The 21,713-nt window shown below is 35.5% G+C and overlaps 1 protein-coding gene across 1 annotated transcript; it reads left to right on the forward strand.

Moving 5' to 3' along the window:
* Positions 1-3: 3 nt before the first annotated feature.
* RPF1 (ribosome production factor 1 homolog) lies at positions 4-21,713 on the forward strand. The gene is made up of 9 exons (XM_006736947.3): positions 4-231; positions 1,676-1,732; positions 3,428-3,508; positions 12,207-12,302; positions 12,881-13,034; positions 19,862-19,944; positions 20,358-20,539; positions 20,736-20,862; positions 21,484-21,713. The coding sequence occupies exons 1-9, from the start codon at positions 4-6 to the stop codon at positions 21,523-21,525; spliced, it is 1,050 nt and encodes a 349-aa protein (XP_006737010.1). The 3' UTR covers positions 21,526-21,713.

Consider the following 21,713-nt stretch of genomic DNA (forward strand, 5'->3'; position numbering starts at 1 on the left):
ACCATGGCGAAAGCCGGGGATAAGAGCGGCAGCCGGGGAAAGAAAAGCCTGAAACGGAAAGCGACCGCCGAAGAACCTCAGGAGGCTGCAGCCGCTGAGGATGGGGCGCCGGAAAGCGGGGTCCAACTCCCGAAAGCGGCTGCCTTCCCCCCGGGTTTCAGCATTTCGGAAATTAAGAACAAACAACGGCGACACTTAATGTTCACGCGGTGGAAACAGCAGCAGCGTAAGGTAGGACGGGGCGGAGGCGGCAGGGCGCATGCGCCGCGTTATTTATGCGCGTGTGTGGCAGTGGGGCGGGGAATAGCACTTGCGTGGTCGCTTATGGCCTGACGTCGTGGAGACGGTAATTAATCTAGACGAGTGAGGCGGCTCTTCTTGTGTCCTGGTCCCCTCGCACTGTTTTGGACACTTTCTCTAGGTTCAGCTTTTTGCCTGAGCGTCAAGGTTTCTCTTCCTTTCTAGCCCCTTTCTAGGTTCCCCCCCCAGAATGAAAGCGAGAAGTCCCGCTCTCCTAGCAGTGAAAATACCCCTCCTGACCTGGAAGGCGAAATTCTCCCATCTCTGTGCTTCGCCTAGTCCATGTAACTTTGGTTGATTCCTAGAATCTGTAAAACGGGCACTGCATAAACCCAAAGTGATGATTCTCTGATTCCTAGACAGCAACTCTTACCGAAATTCTGTGAAGTTTCTAGTAATTGTATTTACAGCGTTGCCTTCAGACTGTTCTAGGAGATAAATATGAGGAGATAAATAAAGCTCAAGGTCACAGTGCTTATTTGTGGCTAAATTGAAGTTGGAAGCAAGCATTTGTTTATTTTTGTACGTCATAAAAGTTACACACATAATATTCTCTTTACTTGCCTGTCTCCTCTTACTAGATTTTTTTGAGGCCGTGGATTGTGCCTTATTCATTATAAGCGCCAAAGTGCTATTGGAGTACATAGAGAATCTAACTCATTCTAGGTGAGCGCGTTTGCGGGCAGGGTCTCCTAGAAGACTTCTTGACACCATAATCTGAAACTTGATGGGTGGAGGGTAGATAGGCACTGGGGGTGGGGGGAGAATACTTTGTATTGTGTGTTAAGCATTCTGTTTCGAAATCTCCGGAAGGTACAGATTTACAGTACAATTGTAATTCACCTTGCAAGTTCTTAATAATTTTAAAAGTATATTTTGATTATGAGATTTATGGAAAACTAATGGTGGTTCATTGGAAGCAATCTGAAAACGTATCTCCCATTGTCATTTATTTTTAGTACTTTCCAAAAGAAACAAGCAGCATAGCCATGGATTTCTTTAGAACGCAACTTGTTAGGAATGCAAAATAAAACAAAAACTTCTTAACTTATTTAAGTATACGTTTTACATTTTTAATTAAATTGAGACTTTATAGTAAAAGATAAAGCTAGTAAAACTTTAAATATTCAGACTTGCCAATTTAGATTTTTTTTTTCAATTTAGATTTTTTTGAAGGAGCAAGATCTTTATTTTTTATTGATTGGCCGGCTTATTTGGTTTACAATAACTTAGGTATGAAAATCTGTGTCAGGATATTTACTACATTACAAAATTGCTCAGTTTAAGTATTCATAGCATTAGTAATGTATAGTTTCAGTATGTGTTTGTGATATAACTGGTGGTTTCTCAATATTCTTTGCTTTAAACTTTTTAGGAAAAGTTGGCAATTAAGAAAAAACTTAAGAAAGAGAGAGAAGCTCTTGGTGACAAGGTAAATAAAATTTTTAGCCATCTGCTTTTTGTCTTATATTGAGGAATGCTTCCTGATATTTATGTTGTATCATTTTCTTTTAAATTTATTATAAAATATTCCCAGTGTATAAAAGATGTGAAAATAAAATAGTATAACCCCTTTCTATTCTTCACTCAGCTTAGAAACAGTGTGTTAGCAAATAATATTCAAAGTCTTTTGGATGCTTCTTCCTGATTGCTTTCCCTTCCAAAAATAACCACTTATGAAATTGCCATGTTTTGTTCCCATGCACTTCTTTTTTTGTGTCCCTAAACAATGAAGACAATAGTGGTGTTTTGCATTTTTTTCAAAATTTCACATAAATGGTATATCTGCTTCATCGTGCTTATTTTACTTAATTTTATGTGTTTGAGAGACAGAAACTCATCTTCCTGACTTTGGGAATGGGGAAGCTCCCCAGTCTAGGCCTTGCCAGACTTGCCAGTATTAGACTGTTTTGACTTGCAGAATCCTATCAAGTAACGTTAGTCTCTTAACTCTCAGTAATCAATTATAGCAAATATGCCAATCACCATTTGGAAATTTCACCATTCTTGTTTTTTGGACTGAAAGATGACTTCCTAGAACTGCCTCCTTTAAGAAATTACTTTTAAAACTTAATATTTGTTCATAGAATATAATAAAAAATAAAATCCTAGTTTATCAGATCATACTTCTTCATATCTCTGCTAGCATACATATGTTTTGAATTTGTTTTAGTCAGTGTATGCTTACAATTCTTTGTTCCTGCTCCTTAGCATTTCATTTACACAACTTTTTGGTCTAAGCTGAGTATGTATGTTGCCAATTCGAACAGTATTCCATTATGTTAAAGTGTCGTAGTCATTACCCTCTTGTTGGATATTTGCTCTATTTGCTGTTCATGTCCCCTAATACTAGTGACACTGTATATTTCTTTATATAAATTGTTCCTCCCTTTCATTCCTTACCATAAATGCCTCAAACTAGAATTACTAGTTCAGCAGATTAGATTTGTAGCTTTTGTTACTTATTTCTGAATAGCTTTCTGGAAGTATTGGAAAGGTAGATATACCTTTGTACAGCCAACCCTTGAACAGCATGGCAGTTGGGTTGCAGAGCATCTCCACTCCTGCACAGTTGAAAGTCCCCAAAACTTAACTACTAATACCCTACTATTGATCTGAAGTCTTAATGATAACATAAATAATCAATTAACACATATTTTATATATTTATTATATACTGCATGCTTACTATAAAATAAGCTAGAGAAAAGAAAATGTTATTCAGAAAATTATAAGAGAAAATACATTTATAGTCTTGCACTGTAAAAAATTTGCATGTAAGAGGGCCTGCACAGTTCAAATCCATGTTGTTTTAGGGTCAACTGTAATTTTTTTCATTCTGTTTAATAAACTTTTTAGTGGATAATTATTTTAATTCCACTTTCTTCTTTCAGCTACTTCTGCATGGTTTTAAGTCATTTCATTCAGTTAGCAGTTCTTCTAGGATGTTTATGTTTCTGCTCAGTTAAAAACCTCTTACTCAGTATTATTAGGATTGATGTAGCAGTGGAAGTGAGGAACAGATTCAGTTTGTGGATTATTTGCAAATTTCTGTTATTCTTCCCCAATCAGAATGCAAAATTATTAATGTAAATTGCTTCTAAAACTTAATCTTTTTTTCTATTTAGGCTCCACCAAAGCCTATACCAAAGACCATTGACAACCAGAGAGTATATGATGAAACTGTAGTAGACCCTAATGATGAAGAGGTAATGTTACAGTCTTAAATAAATTTGGATGGCCACATTTGATAAATCATTTGTTCATATATTGATACTTAAAGTACTGGCTGGTGAAGTTGTATAATGGACTGATTCAGCTATAATGTTGGCATATTATTTGCTATAGATTATTTCATAATTGAATTTCTCAAATGTTCTAGAAAAAGGCAATGATTACTTATTTTCTAGAAATGTATGATATTTTATGCCTAGGTAAACTTTTTGTCATTTAGTATCTTGTGTAGTGCTTCTGTTGTTTTTAATATCATTCGAAAAGCATTCCTCATACTATAGATTTTTGTAGTATTAGACATTTTGATTTAAGGATAACATTTGGTGGTACTTCCTGTGTCCTCATAAAACTCTTCGCTTCAAGATAATATCCACTTGTCACTTTTCACATTTTCCTTTTAAATAGTTGGTGACAGTACAGTGAGAGAATCAGCGTTTTTAAACTTTTTTTTTTGTAAGCAAATTTGGTTTTGGTTATATTTGCTCTCAAACAGTACTGTTAGTGACATTCTTTAACATTTCCTGATATAGTCATTCATTCAATCAGTCTGTCAATCTTTCAGCAAATGTTTGATTGCCTGCCATGTATTGGGATCTGTTTTAGGGACTTGGGACCCACCAGTGCACCAAACACTCTGCCATATATACACACAAAATATCAGCCCACCTGAAGCTTACATTCTAGGGAGAGAGACAAACAGTGAACATAATAAAATAAATTATGTGTTAGGAGGGTGAAAGAGGGGGCCTGGGTGGCTCAGTCAGTTAAGCGTCCAACTTGATTTCGGCTCAGGTCATGATCTCAGGGTTGTGAGATCGAGCCCCAAGTCAGACTCTGTGCTCAGCGGGGTGTCTGTTTGAGATTTTCTTTCTTCCTCTCCTCCTGCATGCACGTGCTCTCTCTCTCTCCTCCTAAAATAAATAAATCTTAAAAAAAAATTGGGTAAAGTAGATTCAGGACTACCTGAAGTAGAGAGAGTTTGCAATTATATATATATAGGAGTATGTGTGTATGTACGTTTTATTTAGTTTGACATAATTTCAGACTTAATAGAAAAGTGGGAATTCATGTATGCCCTTCACCTAGATTTCCTAAATACTGAATTGTACCACACATGCTTTTCTTCTGTATTCTGTCTGCAATGCTTCAGAGTAAATGGCAGCTCTGAAGCCTGTTTACTCCTATATAATTTAGTGGATTTTACTTATAAACAAGTGGGTTTTTCTTAAACACAGGGTATAGTTATCAAAATCACAGAATTAACATTGATTATTATCTAGTCTAGACATCTTATTTCAGATGTCTACAGTTGTCCAAATGGCGTCATTTTTAGCAAAAGAAAAATCCAGCTCATGCATTTTATTCCATTATAATGACTTTAACCTCCCTTAATTTGGAACGGTTCCTCGGACTTTCTTTGCTTTTAATGTCCAGGTATTTTTTGGAATGTCACTTAATAAGAGTTTAGTAATTGCTCATGATTATGTTCATTTTATATACTTTTCTTTTTAATCAGTTGTTTGTTCATGTCTATCGCCCATTCTGTTGGTTAGGGTTGCAGTTCTATATAATGATGGTCAGAGTAGGCTTCATTGAGAAGATGACCTTTTAGCAAAAACATGAAGAATGTAAAGAAATTAGCCATTTTTGATAATAAATAGTAAATCAATAAAGAAATTGGCCTCCTTGCAGTTCTGCCCCACTTGTTTCCAAGGAACGGCCAGTGTAAAAACTAGTGCATAAACAGTTAATGCAAAAGCTCTAAGGCAGGAGGAGCATGTTTAGTATGTTTTTGAAGAACAGCAAGGAAGCCAGTATGCTGAAATAGAGTGAGCAAGAGAGAGGGTTCTAGAAGAGGTGCCAGGGAAAGTATTGGGAAGAGCAGAGGGCAGAGCAGTGGCTTTGTTGACCATCGTGAGGACTTAGGCTTTTATACTTAGTGAAATGAGCCTTTGGATGGTTTTGTACAGAGGAATGATATGATCACACTTAGTTTTTAATAGTAATTGGTTGCTGTCTGAGAATGTAATTAGAGAGGCAAATAGATACTTAGGAAGCTACTGAAGTAATCCAAGAAAGAGATTATGATAATGATGACTTGGGCTACAGCGATTACAATGAGTGTTGAGAATCAATTTGATTCAGGTTTTTTCCCCAGGTATATTTTGAAATTAGAGCCACTAGAATTTCTTGATAGATTGGAAATGGGATATGAGAGAAAGAGGATTCAAAGATGGTATTGAGGTTTTTAGCCTGAGCAGTTGGAAGGATAGAAGGATGGAATTGTCATTGACGAGATATGGAAGAGGTCTTGGCTGGAGCTAAATTGGAAATCATAGGTATTTAGAGGCTACATATATGTAAAAACTTCCTAAATATTTACCTAGGGGAGAATTTGTTGGGTCATGAAGTGTGTAAATGTTCAACTTTACATGATGGTGCCAAAATGTTTTCCAAAGTAGTGGTATCATTTTTCACTTGCATAGAATAAGGATAGTATTTCTGGTCATCTACATTCTGACCAATATTTCTACATTCTGACCAGTACTTTGCCTAGTATAAAGGACTATCTCATTGTGGTTTGAGATTGCATTTCCCTGATTCCTAAAGTGGTTGAGCATCTTTTTCATGTATGCACTGTGTTTTTGCTAAAGTTATGCCAGCTCATGTCTTTTGCCCAATTTTCTATCCTATAGTATGTTTTACTGATTTGTAGAACTTCTTTTTATATTTTGGATACTAATCTTTTATTAAGTATCTTCCAATTTGTGGATGCTCTTTTTACTTTTTCTGTGCTGTCTTTTGGTGCATAAAAGTCCTTAATATTTAGTCGAGTTTAAGGTTTTTTAATATTTAATGTTTTTTTGGTCTTATTTAAGAAATCTTTATCCTGTGATATGTTCTCATATTTTTTTTGCTAAAAAAATTGAAGAGTTGATTTTCACATTTATGTACGTAATCACCAGGAATCGATTTTTTTGTTTGGCATGAGAAAGAAAACCAATTTCTTTCTTTCTTCCCCTGCCCCTTTTCCTACCCCCACCATATGTAACCAGTTTCCCCAGCACCATTTTTGCAATAGTACAACCTTTCCCACTGAATTATAATGCCGTGTCATAAATCAAGTATCCATATATACTTGGCCTTTTTCTGGACTATTGGTCAGTTTGTTGCTGTATGACTTCTTTATTTTCTTAATTATTTATCTTCATGGTAAGTTTTGATATCTGTTAGAACAGAATGCCCCTCTCCACCCCCATCCTTTAATCTCTCTCTTCAGGAATGTTCTCTCTCTGAAACTTTGGTCTGCCATATAAAATTATAAATTGTATTAAAGCAGATAACTTAGGGGTTCTATTTATATATTGCTTTTTTTAGATAGGTCTTCTTACTGAAAATGCATTTCAATGAATATAGTTTTCTTCATGCAAGTTTTATACATAAATTTTGTTAGAGCTATTGCTGCGTATCTTGTGTTTTTTATTAGTGTAAATCACATCTCTGAAAATTGTTTTATTTGCTGATTTATAAAAATGCCATTGATTTTTGGATTGTGATCTTCTAAACAGTTTACCTAAATTCGTTTCTAATAATTTGTTTAAATATCGTTTTCATTTCATGTTTAGCTAATCATTTCTGCAAATAACTCTCAGTCCATTAATAATTTATTTCTTTTGTGCTGACTAGAACCTCCAGCATGTCAAATAAATAGAAATAGCAATAGTGTTATCTGTGCCGTGTTCCTAATTTTAAAGAGAATACTTCTAACATATCATCATTAATGTTTATCTTTAATGGTAGATTGTCCTTAATGAGTTAAGAAAATCCATTTATTCTTTTCTTGCTGGCAGGGTTGTTTGTTTTATCATGAATGAATGTAAAATGTTACCAGATACTTTTTCTGCAAATATTGAGATAATGATGTACTTTTTCTGCAAATACTGAGATGAGTATGCAGTTTTTCTCCTTTATTGTATTAATGTAGGAAATGAAATAGATTCTCTAATGTTAAATCTCTTTTGCATCCTTGGGATAAATTCAATTTAATTAAGATGTTTTATCCTTTACACATTGTTTTGGTTTGTCAGAACTTTGTTTGGAATATGTGTATCTGTGTATATAAGGGAGACTGCAGTAATGTTCCTTTCCATTCCTAATATTATCTATTTGGGCTTTTCACCAGAGATAAAATGTTTTGTTAACTCTTTTCAAACTACTTTTTTGATCATCTCTATTTGGAACTTTGTTTTCTAATTTATTTATATCTCACCTTATCTTTATCATTTATTTCCTATTACTCTCTTGAGTTTATTCTTTTTATTTGATTATTTTTCAACTTCCTTTCTATAATGAGCAATTAAGGCCACAGAATTCCCTCTAAGTACCACTTTTGGTATATCCCACAAGCTTTAAGATGTGTGTCCTTCCTTATTGTTCAAATCTTGGTATCTCTTATAATGAAAGATTTGTTGATTTCTTCTTGTAATTTCATGTTTTTGGTTTTGCTTTTGTTTTGTTTTTGCTTGGTATATTTTATTTCATTAGTTTTTCCCCTGATCCTTGTATTTCTTTTCTTCTACTTACCTAAGGTTTCATTTATTCTTCTTTTTCTAGTTTCTTAAAATGGAAGCTTACGTTACTAATTTTATACTTTTCTTTCTTTTTAATATAATCAACATAAAGCTATGGTTTTCCTCCTAAGCACTGCGTTAGCCACAGCCCATACATTTTGATATGTTTGTTGTGTTTTCATTTTCATTCTGTTCAAGATATTTTCTAATTTCTCTTGGGATTTCTTCTTTGGTTCATTGATTATCAAGAAGTGTGTTGCTCAATTTCCAAATACTTGAGGATTTCCCAGATATATTTCTGCTGTTGATTTCTAATCCAATTTTATTGTGGTTCTGAAACATATTCTGTTTGGTTTTAGTCCTTTTCAAGTAAAGAGACTGTTCTGTGTTCTAGGGCAAGATCTGTTCTGGAGAATGTTCTGTGTTCCTTTGGAAAACATGTATATTCTGCTGTTTTGAAGTGGATTGTTAAGATAGTTATTTTAAGTTGGTTGATTGTGTTGTTCATATTTTCTATATACTTGCTGAATTTCTAATTCTATCAGTTACTGAAAGAGGAATATTGAAATCTCTAATTATAATTTTCGAATTATTCATTTCTTCCATTCCTTTCAGTTTTGCTTCAAGTCTTTTTGGGGGTTCTTTTGTTAGGTACATACCTATTTTTAAATGTTTTTGTTTTTACTTTTCTTCAGGTATGTGTCCACTTATAATTACTGTATCTTCCTAATGTACTGACTAGTAATCCAGTGTCCCTTATTGTCCCGTCCCTTAAATTGTTCACTGCAGCATTTCTTTTCTTAATGTCTATTTTGTCTCATGTACACGTAGCAATCTAAACTCTCTTATGGTTACTGTTCGCATGGTATATCTTTTTTCATGCTTTTACTTTTAACCAGTTTGTATCTTTGAATTTAAAATGTCACTTACAGCATATGGTTGGATATTGCTCTTTCATTCAGTCTGACAATTAGTATTTAATGTTAATTATTGATGTAGTTATATTTAATTCTGCCATTTTGCTTTTTTTCAACATATTTTATATCTTTGTTTTTATTCTGTTCCTCCTTGACTGCTTTCTTTTATATTAAAAAATGTTTTTTAGTATGCTATTTTAATTCCTCTTAATCTTTTGAATTACATATTTAGGGTTCTTTTAGCAGTTTCCCTAGGAATTACAGCATACTTTATCACAATCTACTTCAAGTAAATACAGACACGATGCTGGTAAAGTATAGCAGGTTTTACACCAGTGTAGCTTTGTTTCCTCCACTCTTGTTTATGGTGTTGTCATATATACAACATCTGTCTATGTTATAAATGCAGTGTTATACTTTCTGCTTTAAATAATCTCATTTAAAAAAAAAGAAATTAAGAGTGTACACACACACACACAAAGTCTTTTGTGGTTACCTTTGTATTTACCATTTATAGTGCTGTTCTTTCTTTTCCTTGGATCTGAGTTACCATCTGGTGTCATTTTCTTTCAGTTTGTAGAATCTCCTTATGTTTTTGTTTTTATAACAGATCTAATAGCTGATTATCTCATTTTTGTTTATTTAAAAATACACTTATTTTACCTTCAGTTTTGAAAGAAATTTGCAAATTACAGAATTCTTGGTTGACTTTTTTTTTTCTTTTAGTATTTGGAACATATTCCATTACATTTTGACCTTCATAATTTCTGATGAGACATCAGCCATTTTAATAGTTGTTCACCTACACATGGTTTTTCTTATTTCTTTCAAAATGTTCTGTTTTTGGCTCTTAGCAGTTTGACTTTGATGTGTTTAGGTTATTGTTCTTTTTATCCTATTTGGGGTTTGTTGAGCTTGTAGCTGTATGTTAAGAATTTTTCACCTATTGTAAAAAAAAAAAAAAAAGAATTTTTCACCTATTATTTCTTCAAATACTTTTTTCTACCTTCTCTTTCCTTCAAAGACTTCCTTTTTTTTTTTTTTTAAGATTTATTTATTTATTTGAGAGAGAAAGAAGGATCAGGGGAGAGGGAGAGGGAGAAGCAGGCTCCCCTATGAATGTGGGTCTTGATCCCAGGACCCTGGGATCATGACCTGAGCCGAAGGCAGACGCTTAATGGATTGAGCCACCCAGGCGCCCCAGAGAATTCCTTTTCACACACTACTGAAATGGTTAACATTGTCCTGCAAGTTTCTTCAGTTTTGCTCCTTTTTTAATGATTGTTTTCTCTGTTCTTCAGATTGGATATTTATTAATCTAATTTCAAATTGATTGATTCTTTTGCCATCTTAGATCCACATTAAGCTCCTCTTTTCTCTTAATTTCTTGAATAGATTTATTATGGCTACTTTGAAATTTTCACTAAATTCAACATCTAGGCCCAGTCAGAGACAGTTTTTATTGGCTGCTTCTTTCCTGATTATGGGTCATACTAAATACCTAATTTTTTGGCCGAAAGCTGGACATTTTAGACAACATATTACAGTAGTTCTGGACTGTTTTATTTTTTGAGTTATTGATTTTTTTGTTCTAGTAACTTGCCTAGATTTAAACTGTGTAATGAATCTGTCTCCCCATCAGTAGCACTCTCAATGCAAAATGAACAAATCTTTTAGAATTTCTTAATAGAGAAAGAGAGAGAGAAAGGAAAGCAAGCAGGCGAGCCCAGTTGAGGACAGCTGCTCAGGATATACAGTCTTGACAAAGAAGAGAGTACTCTGGAGAAGGAACATCTAATACAGGGTTATATATATTTTTTGTTACATCGAGAGTTACAGAGCATCATGACAAAGGACATTTCAGAAAATTACAAACTTTATCTTATGCTTTTAGTATGTGCAAGGTTGCAGGCTTTGGAGGTATGGGAATGGAATTTAGGGAGATTTTTACTCATCTTTAGTTTAAAGTGTTCTTTTAGAAAGTTATTTGTTAACAGAGTAGATATACAGTGTGTGCTTGGGGCAGAAATAGAGCCCATGCTTTGAAGTTTGGTGAAGTCATTCTAACCTTGGTAAAAGTTGGCTTCCTTGGGAGCCCAGGAGCAGGGCCCACAAACATTAAAAGTTGAATTTCCTTTAACAGCAATGTGTGTCTCTACTTGTTTTTTTTATTGTTATTTTTAACCTGCCTCCCTAGAGATCGTCTCTGTGTTTGTATGGCTTAATGGTAAGCCAGTGATTTGGGCAGAGATTGTGTTGAGGTACCTTGAGCCTCTGAACTTCTATCAACTGAGCTGGGTGTGGGTTGAGATTGCATTCAAAGTTGCAGCCAGTTCTCAAGTCTCCTTCACCTTTCATGTGAATTGGTTTCTTAGAACTCTTCCATGTGTAGTTCAGCTGTCAGCCAGGGATTTGTGGAGATTATCTCAGCCCCTCTGTGGCTCTTTCACTTCCTTAGCTCTCCTTTACATTTCTGGTTGGTCCACACCTACCCTGAACTGGCCCAGTAACCTTGGACTAGCAAAGTAATGGTTTTCAAATCCACCTCTCCCCAATCCAATCCACCACCCTTGGATTCAAGATTGCTGGTTCTTGCCTACAATCAGATCTAAAGTTGATAAAGTTACTATTTTCACAGCCATGTTGATGGAAGAAATGGAATAGTTCTAAGTAAGATTCCTGATGTCCTTGCCCCTAGCCCTAGCCATTTTTCAAGAATGAACACGGCTCAGGGCGCCTGAGTGGTTCATTTGGTTAAGCACCCAACTCTTGATTTCAGCTCAGGTCATGATCTCAGGGTTGTGAGATCGAGTCCTGTGTTGGGTTCTGCACTCAGCACGGAGTCTGCTTGGGATTGTCTCCCACTTCCTCTGCCCCTCCCCCTGCTCACACACTCTTCTCTCTCCCAAATAAATAAATAATCTTCAGAAGAATAAACACAGCTCAGTTTGTGTCTTGAAATTGTTTTTTGACAATTTTTTCCAGTTTTATACTTGTATTCTACAAATAGAAAATCACTCAGCCTATTCATGTTGCCATTAATATAAGTCCTTCTTGGCTTTCTTTAAATCCCCTATCAGCTAGGAAGGTAGTCAGTGTCATAGAATCCTGCTGGAGCTACTTTTAGAATTTTGGCCTAGTAGAGTATTTGTTTGATATAAGATTATATTTTTTTCTGTTCACAGGTTGCTTATGATGAAGCTACAGATGAATTTGCTTCTTACTTCAACAGACAAACTTCTCCCAAGATTCTCATCACAACATCAGATAGACCTCATGGGGTAAACATATCAATCAGTATAGTTACTGAATTCTTAATTTTCTTACATTACTTAGACTATTTAAAAGAACTCCTTTCAGAAGATCTGAGTTAAATTATTAGTAATTGCCATAGATAATACCTGTGAATAAGCTAAATAAAATTAATACTGTGATAATGATACAGCTTCTCGAAGCATGATTCTTCAGGATGGAGTTTATCAGCCTCAGCACTGTTAGCATTCTGGGCTGCATCGTTTTTTATCATGGGGGTGGTCCTGTTCCTTATAGGATGTTTGGGAGCATGCCTGGCCTCTGCCCACTAGATACCACTACCCACCACCCCTACCACTACCACCAGTTAGAACCATTTTTGCCAAGTGTCCTCCTGTGGGGCATAATCACTCCCAGTTGAGAACCACTGCTTTAGGATGATCAGCTTTTGATAAAGGATTAAATACTGTTCAGATATCATTCCTTCCCTACCCTTGCCCTTTATTAATAACACGTATATTAATCATTGATTTTTTCTTTATAAGTGTATTCCACATAAGACTTACTCCTTTTCACCTTTGAGGATTTCTGTTATTTTGTTTTGCAGAGAACAGTACGACTCTGTGAACAGCTCTCCACAGTTATACCAAACTCACATGTTTATTACAGAAGAGGACTGGCTCTGAAAAAAATTATTCCACAGTGCATTTCAAGAGATTTCACAGATCTGATCGTTATTAATGAAGATCGTAAAACACCAAGTATCCTTTCTTTATTAAAGAAGTTTTCCTGTCTCACCTTCACCCCCTTTTAAAATATATTTGAAAGAATAAGGAAATGTTTTCTATAACTTTAAGAACATAATTTTTTAAGCTAGAAAATTACGTATCTAAGATTCTATGAACTTTTTCTTTTCATTTAGCAAATATTCATCAAGTAATTGCTATAGGCAAGACATTACTTTAATCCTTAGTAAAAGTTGCAGAGATAAACAAGAGCTTCAGGGAGTTCATAATCTAGTAGGAGAGAATAGGTAAGCAAACTAACAAAAATGGAGAGTGGATAGTACAATTAAAGAGAGAAATACAGTGCACACTCTGGTAAAATCTGCCCTGGGGATATCAGGGAGGAAGGACTTGACAGAAAAGATGCTTAAGCTCAGTCAAGGTGAATATGGGTGAGTGAGGTAAATAAGGTGGAAGAAGAGTGCCCAGTGCGGATATACTATTTGTAAAGGCAGATGGAGCTGACCCAATTGGGGATCTGCAAGTAGTTAGATATGGCTAGATTTTATGTTACCAGGGGTGGTATCACAGGATTACATTTTTGAGGTAGATATTTGAGCCCATATTATGTATTTGCTACTGTTTCAGATGCCAAGAATACTCTATCCTTTTTTCTGTGAGCCTCAGATCTGAGGTGACTGTGTCACATGAACCCAGGGTATTTTTGTTCTGTTTGGAGATTAAAGAGCACATAAAGATGCCTAGGTTTGTTTTTGTTGTTGCTGCTGTTTTACTTATTTATCGAATGGTGCCTGTGAGCTCATTAATGTAATTTAATTTCTTTAAGATTTATTTATTTTTAGAGAGCACATGAAGCAGGGGAAGGAGCAGAGGCAGTGGGGCTCGACCCTAGGATCCTGAGATCATGACCTGAGCGAAAATTAAGAGTTAGCAGCTTAATTGATTAAGCCACCCAGGCTCCCCTGTGAGCTCATTAATTTTGAAGATGATCATTTGAATGGGTCAAATTATTAAAATTATTAAGGATTCATAAAAAATAGGGACAGGACTTTGCTGCTGCCAGAATAACATTTTTTTTTTTTTTAAATCAATGAACATTGCTTTTTTTTTTTGTAATAGTTTAAAAGCTATGTTTTAAAAACCTAAATAACTTTTAGGGCCTTATTATTTTCAGTATAAGTTAAAGACATTATCCACTTGTACAGGTTACTTTCCAGAGACTAAAATAGGGTAAAACTAGCTTTCTAATGTGATGTTTTGTTGACCATATTATAATTTGGCTTGGATTGTGGGTTAATGTACCGAAATAACTAAAATCTCTTGAATACTTAACTATTCCAGAAGAGATGTTTTTAATGTAGTTTCTGCTTTCTTAAAACTGTTTCCCAAAATAAAGTGGTAAGGTTTGTGTTCCTCTTATTTTTTGGCAGTTAAAAAATCATTACCATTTTAAGGCTGCTGGCAGTTCAATAAACATTGTATCCTTGTTTTAGTTGAGGTATTTTATATAGGTTCGTAAGTTTCACTTATACCATCTATTGCCTTTAGACTTATGTTCTCTTTTCCTTACAAAATTGTATTTTTTTACCCAAAATATATTAATATTTTTCTGGTTACCATATTGGACACCTTCAGATCATTAAGGTGCCATCAGTACATAGACCAAATTTATATTAAGGAAATAACTAGACTAATTAACCCAAGTGTGAGATTATATACCTATACACATAAATATATATGCACACACACATATGCATGTGTTAGGTATCCCATGATTGTAAGTTTTGAGTATAGAATTATGTAGTTTTTAAAAGTCCTAATGAATAGAATTTTTATAAGTATAGTCCTGCCTGGATGTTGATTTTTTTTTTAAGATTTTATTTATTTGAGAGAGATAGTGACAGAGATAGTGAGAAAGAGCACAAGCGGGAAGGAGAGGGAGAAGCAGGCTCCAGCGGGAGCCTGACGTGGGGCTCGATCCCAGGATGCTGGGATCATGACCTGAGCCGAAGGCAGACGCTTAACTGACTGAGCCATCCAGGTGCCCCTGGATGTTGATTTTTATAATTTCAAAGGTACTTCATTTTCTTTTCTAATTGATATGTAGTAATGAAGTTGATGGCAAAGTGTTGGTGGAAGAAGCTAGGAAAGCAGACCTTCTAAATTGCTTTTGTGTTCTCTTAACAGAGAATGGTCTATAAGACTAGTAAGGACATTGGTAAGGGGCATTGGAAGTCCGTCTTGGTTAAAAAGATTTTAAGATAAGGCCTAGAAACCGAATAAGGTCAGATATCCTGGCTTCAAAGAATATCTGCACAAACTTGTAAATGAGACTTTGCTAACTCTGAGGAAGATACGAGACAGGCAAATGGAAGGAGGAGGGGGAGAGGACTGCCGGTTAGTATTTGCTATGATCCAGAAAAAACATGTAGAATAATTAAAGGGAGAATAATTTGTAGGCACATAATAGGAATGGCAGTGTGATTCCTAGAGACTTAACATGGGCTTACAAATAATAAGTCATGATTCCTAATGGTGACACTTGGAGAAAAGTTGAAAGAATTGAGGATATTCGGCCTGTGGGAAATTAGAATATGGGGGCATGACAAGATACTGGAAGGGCTGCTGTAAAGGAGTAGTGCCAAATGGTGGAAATTTATGGAGATATAAACTGGATTTCCTCTAGAAAAGAGCTTTGTCAACTATGTAAACTATAGTATAGTGGCTTTGGGTCAGGCAGATGTGATGTCTTCATTACTTGCTGCTTTGTAATTTTTGTCAAGTTTCTTAGCTACTCGGTTTTCTCCTATCTTAAAGTAAGAAATAACAGCTAAATCTTTAGGGTTCCCACAAAGATCACATTAAATGTATTACGTTTCCAAGGCTTAATGCCTGGTCTGTTGTAGGCATTTTAGTAAATGTTATAGGGGAAAGCATGGAAGTTTTTTCTGGAGAGACCTACATCCTCTATTCAGTATTTCTAAATGGAAATTGAGCTAGGTAAGTCTTTGTTCTGTACTTTTGGCGGCTTGTAGGCTGTTTTGCATTCTTGGCCTTTGGGTACTAAAAGTCAGTTTTACCTCAGTCTTCATAACAGAATGCTTCTATGCATTAGGGCTTGTGCACAGGTGTAATCCCACCCAGTAAGATCTGCCACCTAGCTCTGAAATTGGGGCTAATCTGCCTAACCCTTCTCAACCTCTTTTCCTTGTTACTGAAATAGGGATAATGACCCCTATTCTTCATGGTTTATGTTAGGAATTAGCAATAACATAAGTAGTAAAGCTTTTTGTACATTGCAGGTACTTAGGAACTGATAATTTTGGATTTTGTAGTTTTCTTTTGACAGAAACCACAATTTAGTAGGAATGTTCTAGGAAGGAGTCAAGTCTTGATTTAGGTTGGAGGAAATTACCTTTACGTTCTTAGTATCCTGAGATTTCATGGTTTTTTTTCAGTGTGCAAATGATCCAGAAATACTTTTGGTTATACCTCATGAAATTGAACCTGTGGTGAATTTTTGAGAAGTAGGAAAGAATTCAAATAATACTGATTATCTGCTATGTGGTAGGCACTAGTATTTATTAGAAACAAATCTGTCTTCCAAGAGTTAACAGATTAGTTGGGAAGAAAGTCATTTACATGATTATAAGTCAAATAAGTGACAGGTGCTAAAGTAACAGTGACAGCTGAGATTTAAAGCTTAATTTTAACTGTGTAAAAAGAGGTGGCATTTGAAGTAGGCCTCAACAGTACTGCCCTTCTTGGTCAAGCTTGCCTCAGTCCCAGCACGGTGAGCCCCTTCCCCCAGAAGACCAGCACCATGTCTCCTGACCAAAGAGTTCTGCAGGGCTTCAGATCTAGTGGAAGTAGTATCAGGTCTCATTTAACAAACAGATCAGAGCACACCTAGTTAAAACTCACCAGATTCTGGCCGAGGACCAAACACTGCCCATTGCAGGCAAGGAGAGCCTCTGCAGACAGCTGGCCTGAAGGACAGAGCAGCCAGAACACAAGGTAGAGCACACACAGCACACACCAGGGACACTTCCTAAAGTGCCAGGCCCTGGGCCCTATAGGACCTCTACTTCCTAAAACCATTACTCTTTGGAGCAGGAAACATAACGAGCTTTTCTAACACAGAAGAAGGCAGAGACTTTGACAAAATGCCAGATGGAGAAATTTATCCCAAATGAAAGAACAAGATAATGTCACAGCCAGAGATCTAAGCAAAACAGATATAAGTAACATGTCTGCTGGAGAATTTCAAGCAACAACCAAGGATATTCGTTGGGCTTGAGAAAAGAATGAAAGATTTCAAGGAGGCCCTTACCACAGAGATAAAAGAATTAAGAGTCAGAAACGAAAAATGCAATGACTGAGATTGGAAACAGGCTAGATACAGTGAACATAAGGCTAGGAGAAGCAGAGGACTGAATAAGTGATATAGAAGACAAAATAAGAGAAAATAAGCTGAACAAAAGAATTACAGAACATGAGAACAGATTTAGGGAATTCAGTGACTCCATCAAATATAACAATACTCATAAGAGTACCAGAAGAAGAGAGAAAAGGGGGCAGAAAATCTGAGGAAATAATAGTTGAAAACTTCCCTAATTTGGGGAAGGGAATAGACATCCACATCCAGGAGGCACAGAGAACTCCCATCAAAGTCAACAGAAGCAGGCCATCACCAAGATACACTGTAGTTAAAATTTCAAAATATAGTGATAAAAAAAATCTTAAAAAAATACAGTAAGACAAAAGAAGTCCCTAACTTACAAGAGAAGACCCAAAAGGCTAGCTGCAGATTTCTCAACAAACTTGGCAAGCTAGAAGGCAGTGGCATGGTGTATTCAAAGGGCTGAATGGGAAAAATCTGCAGCCAAGAATGTTCTATCCAGCCAGGCTACCATTCAGAATAGAAGGAGAGATAGTTTCCCAAACAAAAACTAATGGAGTTTGTGACCACTGAACCAGTCCTGCAAGAAGTATTAAAGGAGACTCTTGGGAGTAGAAAAATCTCCAGAAACAATGACAAAACAAGTAATAAAATGGCACTAAATACATATTTATTAGTAATTACTCTGAATGTAAATGGACTAAATGCTCCAATCAGAATGGATAGAGAAGACCCATCTATATGCTGCCTACAAGAGACCCATTTTAAACTAAAGATACATGCCAATTGAAAGGGGATGGAGAAGCAAAATGGATGTAAAAAAAAAAGCTGGAGTATCAGTGCTTATATCAGACTTATAAACTAGACTTCAAAGACTTAACGAGATGCAGAAGAGCACTGTATCATAATAAAGGGGACAGTTGAACAAGATCTAACAATTGTAAATATGCACCCAACATGGGGGCACCTGGATATATAAAACAATAACAAGCATAAAGGCACTCACTAAGTGGGTCTTAATAGATGAGTTAAATAATGCAGGTATTTGAAATAGCATGAACAAAAAATACATAATAGCATTAATATGTATGGTGTGTAAGAGATTGTGTGCCCACCAGTTAGGAAACATAGGCATAAGGGAGACAGAAAGGTGATTTGGGGCCACATGAGAGCTGTACTGGTATCTTTTGTTTTGTAGATGAGCAGTCGTGAGAGTAGTTTGAAATTAGCTACAGCTGTCAAGACTCAAGGTGTATCTAGTTTGCTTTTCATTTAGCATGAGAAACCATGGTAGATAAAATGACAGTTGCATCCCATACCTTATTACATATAAACTTGATTTACAGTCTATTAGAAAATGTACTTGGAATGGTGAGAGAGGTCAGACCAACTAGGATACTGTTTTAATGTAGGTGAAAAATCTCAAGGACCTCAACTAAGAGAATAGCAGTAAGGGTAAAGAGGAGGCTATGGAAGTCCTTAATTTGAGGGTAAAAGCAGTAAATAGGATTTGGTAAGAAAGGGAGGAGGAAGTTGAAGATAACCCATGGGCTAATGGGAGAATGTTGATGCCTTTATAAAAAGATGGCAACATTTGTTTTGTAAAACTGTGTGCAGATAATTTGGAATAGTCTGATTCTGATCTCCTTTTAAGGTTCAGTATTTGGAAGAATAAAGTTGTGTTACAAAGACTTGAGGAATGTTGTATAAGGTAGCTGCATTCCAGACTTTTAAAGCCCTTGGGCTGCTAACCCTGCCAGTTGTAGGTATACTTCATTTATAGTTTAGTATGTCTGCCAGAAGTCTCTGTTTGTGGTAGACAATCAGTAAATGGTTATTAATAGTTGATTTTAATTTGTGGCACAGTAATCCCAAGAATAAGAGCTTGTCTTTCGAGAAACACTAGTAACTTTGATTTCAAAAAGAGAGCTTAGGAGTCTCTAGTCTTATGGGACAGTATTCAAAGCTGACAGCATATACTTACCCTACAAATGTATAAAAAATATACATACAAATGTGTTTATGTATGAAAGTGCATTTTTAGGGTTATAAGGCCTCTGAACATGGAGGTAAACTTTTTGTTTGCAATGCTAAAATTACGCTAGAATCCCATCTTATTACTGTTAGGGTAGTGGACATAAGCTTTTTTTGCCTAGTTTTGTTGAATACCCAACGTACCCTCTTGAGGGTGATGAGTCATTTATCATATGGTGAAGAGAAAAAGTGGGAGTACTATAGGTTAATCTTTTTTTGAAATATTGGGTTGACTTATGGGGCTTTAGTTTTGAGTATGGTAAGAAACTGTTAACCCAGAGGCATACATGTACCTACCTATTCACCTAGCTACAAATTTTATGAGCCTTTGGACATACAGATCAGTTATTTATACAATTTAAGATTTAAATTACCGCGTTCAATGTGTTCTTAGCTTTATGAACAGATGGATTAATTCTAAGTCACTTGCCAAATGGCCCAACTGCTCATTTTAAAATGAGCAGTGTTCGTTTGCGTAAAGAAATTAAGGTAAGTTTTATTCATTCCTTGATTGGCATTGGTCTCCTTGCAGTATATGCTTAGTTAACTCTGTAACTTACAGATCGAATTGCTTTTATAATGGCATTTGTCCTTCTGCTTAAAGCGAGTTTTATCTACTGGCAGTTTTCATATGAGATTGTAATTGAGTTATGGCAGACAGGCAATAGCCTTCATTACTATGAAACCGGTTACTTTTCTAGTAGGACTTTTTGGTACAGTCACTGTATGTTAAAATAATTTTAGATATATTTCATGGGATTGATAAGTCATCTGTGGGAGTTTGTCATTAAGAAAGATACCTTTAAAATTTTTCAGTTTGCCACATAAATTCTGAAACTTGAACTTACAGTATCAGGATATAGATTAATTCCTTATTGTGATATTTTTCATCATTTTTCCAGAGAAGAGGCAAGGACCCTACAGAACACATACCTGAAATAATTTTGAATAACTTTACAACGAGACTGGGTCATTCTGTTGGGCGTATGTTTGCATCTCTCTTTCCCCATAATCCTCAGTTTATTGGGAGGCAAGTTGCCACATTCCACAATCAACGGGACTATATCTTCTTCAGATTTCATAGGTGAGGAAGGTACTTTAACTCCTTAGACTTTGACTTAAATCATGAAATATATTTTCAATGTAAACATGTTTTCTAATGTATTGTGACAAGTATTCTAGATGAGAAATAAATTATCTTTTGAACTCTATCACGTTAAAGAAATTACATTTGATTCATTCAGACTGTTTTCCCTTAATTCTTTCATTTATCTTTGAAGGTACATATTCAAGAGTGAAAAGAAAGTGGGAATTCAGGAACTTGGACCACGTTTTACCTTAAAATTAAGATCTCTTCAGAAAGGAGCCTTTGATTCTAAATATGGAGAGTATGAATGGGTCCATAAGGTATGTGCCTTATTTCAAAAGCCATTTAGATTATTTTAAAAGAATGGAATGAGGAGGAAACCATGTACTTTATGCTTTGAGTGCTTATATCTCAAGCTATGCTCCTGACCTCCATAAGCTTGAAAAAACCAATCTCTAACAGGGTATTTTGCGCTGGTGATGAACCCTGGTTCATTTGAATTATCCTAAAGATCAGTGGTCCTCAAAGTGGACCAGCAGCATCACCTAGGAATCTGTTAGGAAGGCAAATTGTTGGCCCACAGACCTACCAAATCAGCATCTTAGGGAGTGGGGCCCAGCACTCCATTTATAAGCCAGTGTTACGATTCTGCTGTATGTTTGAAACTTTTGCTATAGAGGTTTTGTAAAGTTTGTAGATTTTAAATCAGAAATGAAAACTTCAATATTTTAAAACCCGTCTCTTTTCTAGTAAGCAATAGTTCACTTAGGTATTTTTACTTCAGAATTTTACATGTATATTATACACCTACATATTAGAACAGTAACTTCTAATACCTTTATTAGACCTAGACTATTCAGTCTCTGAAATGGACCCAAAAGGGTTTTTTTTTTTTTAAGCATTGTTACCTATAAATTTTACTTTTTTTTCCTAATTTTCAGCCCCGGGAAATGGATACAAGTAGAAGAAAATTCCATTTATAAAATACTGAAGGAATAGTATTGAATTGTGCTAAACAGGCCAATCTTGGATTTATGACAGAAGACCCTTTTCAAAATGTCATTTACTGGTTTCATAAACCTTTTCATGTCTGGACAAAATATCAAGTGCCATGAATTACCATTCACCGTCTATGTAGCAAATACAAATAAAAGTCATTTTGGTGAATTTA

This window comes from Leptonychotes weddellii, chromosome 4 (genome assembly GCF_054177405.1).
Source record: "Leptonychotes weddellii isolate Sample4059 chromosome 4, ASM5417740v2, whole genome shotgun sequence".
NCBI lineage: Eukaryota > Metazoa > Chordata > Mammalia > Carnivora > Phocidae > Leptonychotes > Leptonychotes weddellii.

Excerpts from the sequence above, each read along its gene's own strand:
- RPF1 (XM_006736947.3), top strand. The coding sequence starts at position 4 with ATGGCGAAAGCCGGGGATAAGAGCGGCAGCCGGGGAAAGAAAAGCCTG. Across the intron at positions 3,509-12,206 it reads TAGACCCTAATGATGAAGAG|GTTGCTTATGATGAAGCTAC; the intron begins GTAATGTTACAG and ends TTCTGTTCACAG. Across the intron at positions 13,035-19,861 it reads TGAAGATCGTAAAACACCAA|ATGGATTAATTCTAAGTCAC; the intron begins GTATCCTTTCTT and ends CTTTATGAACAG.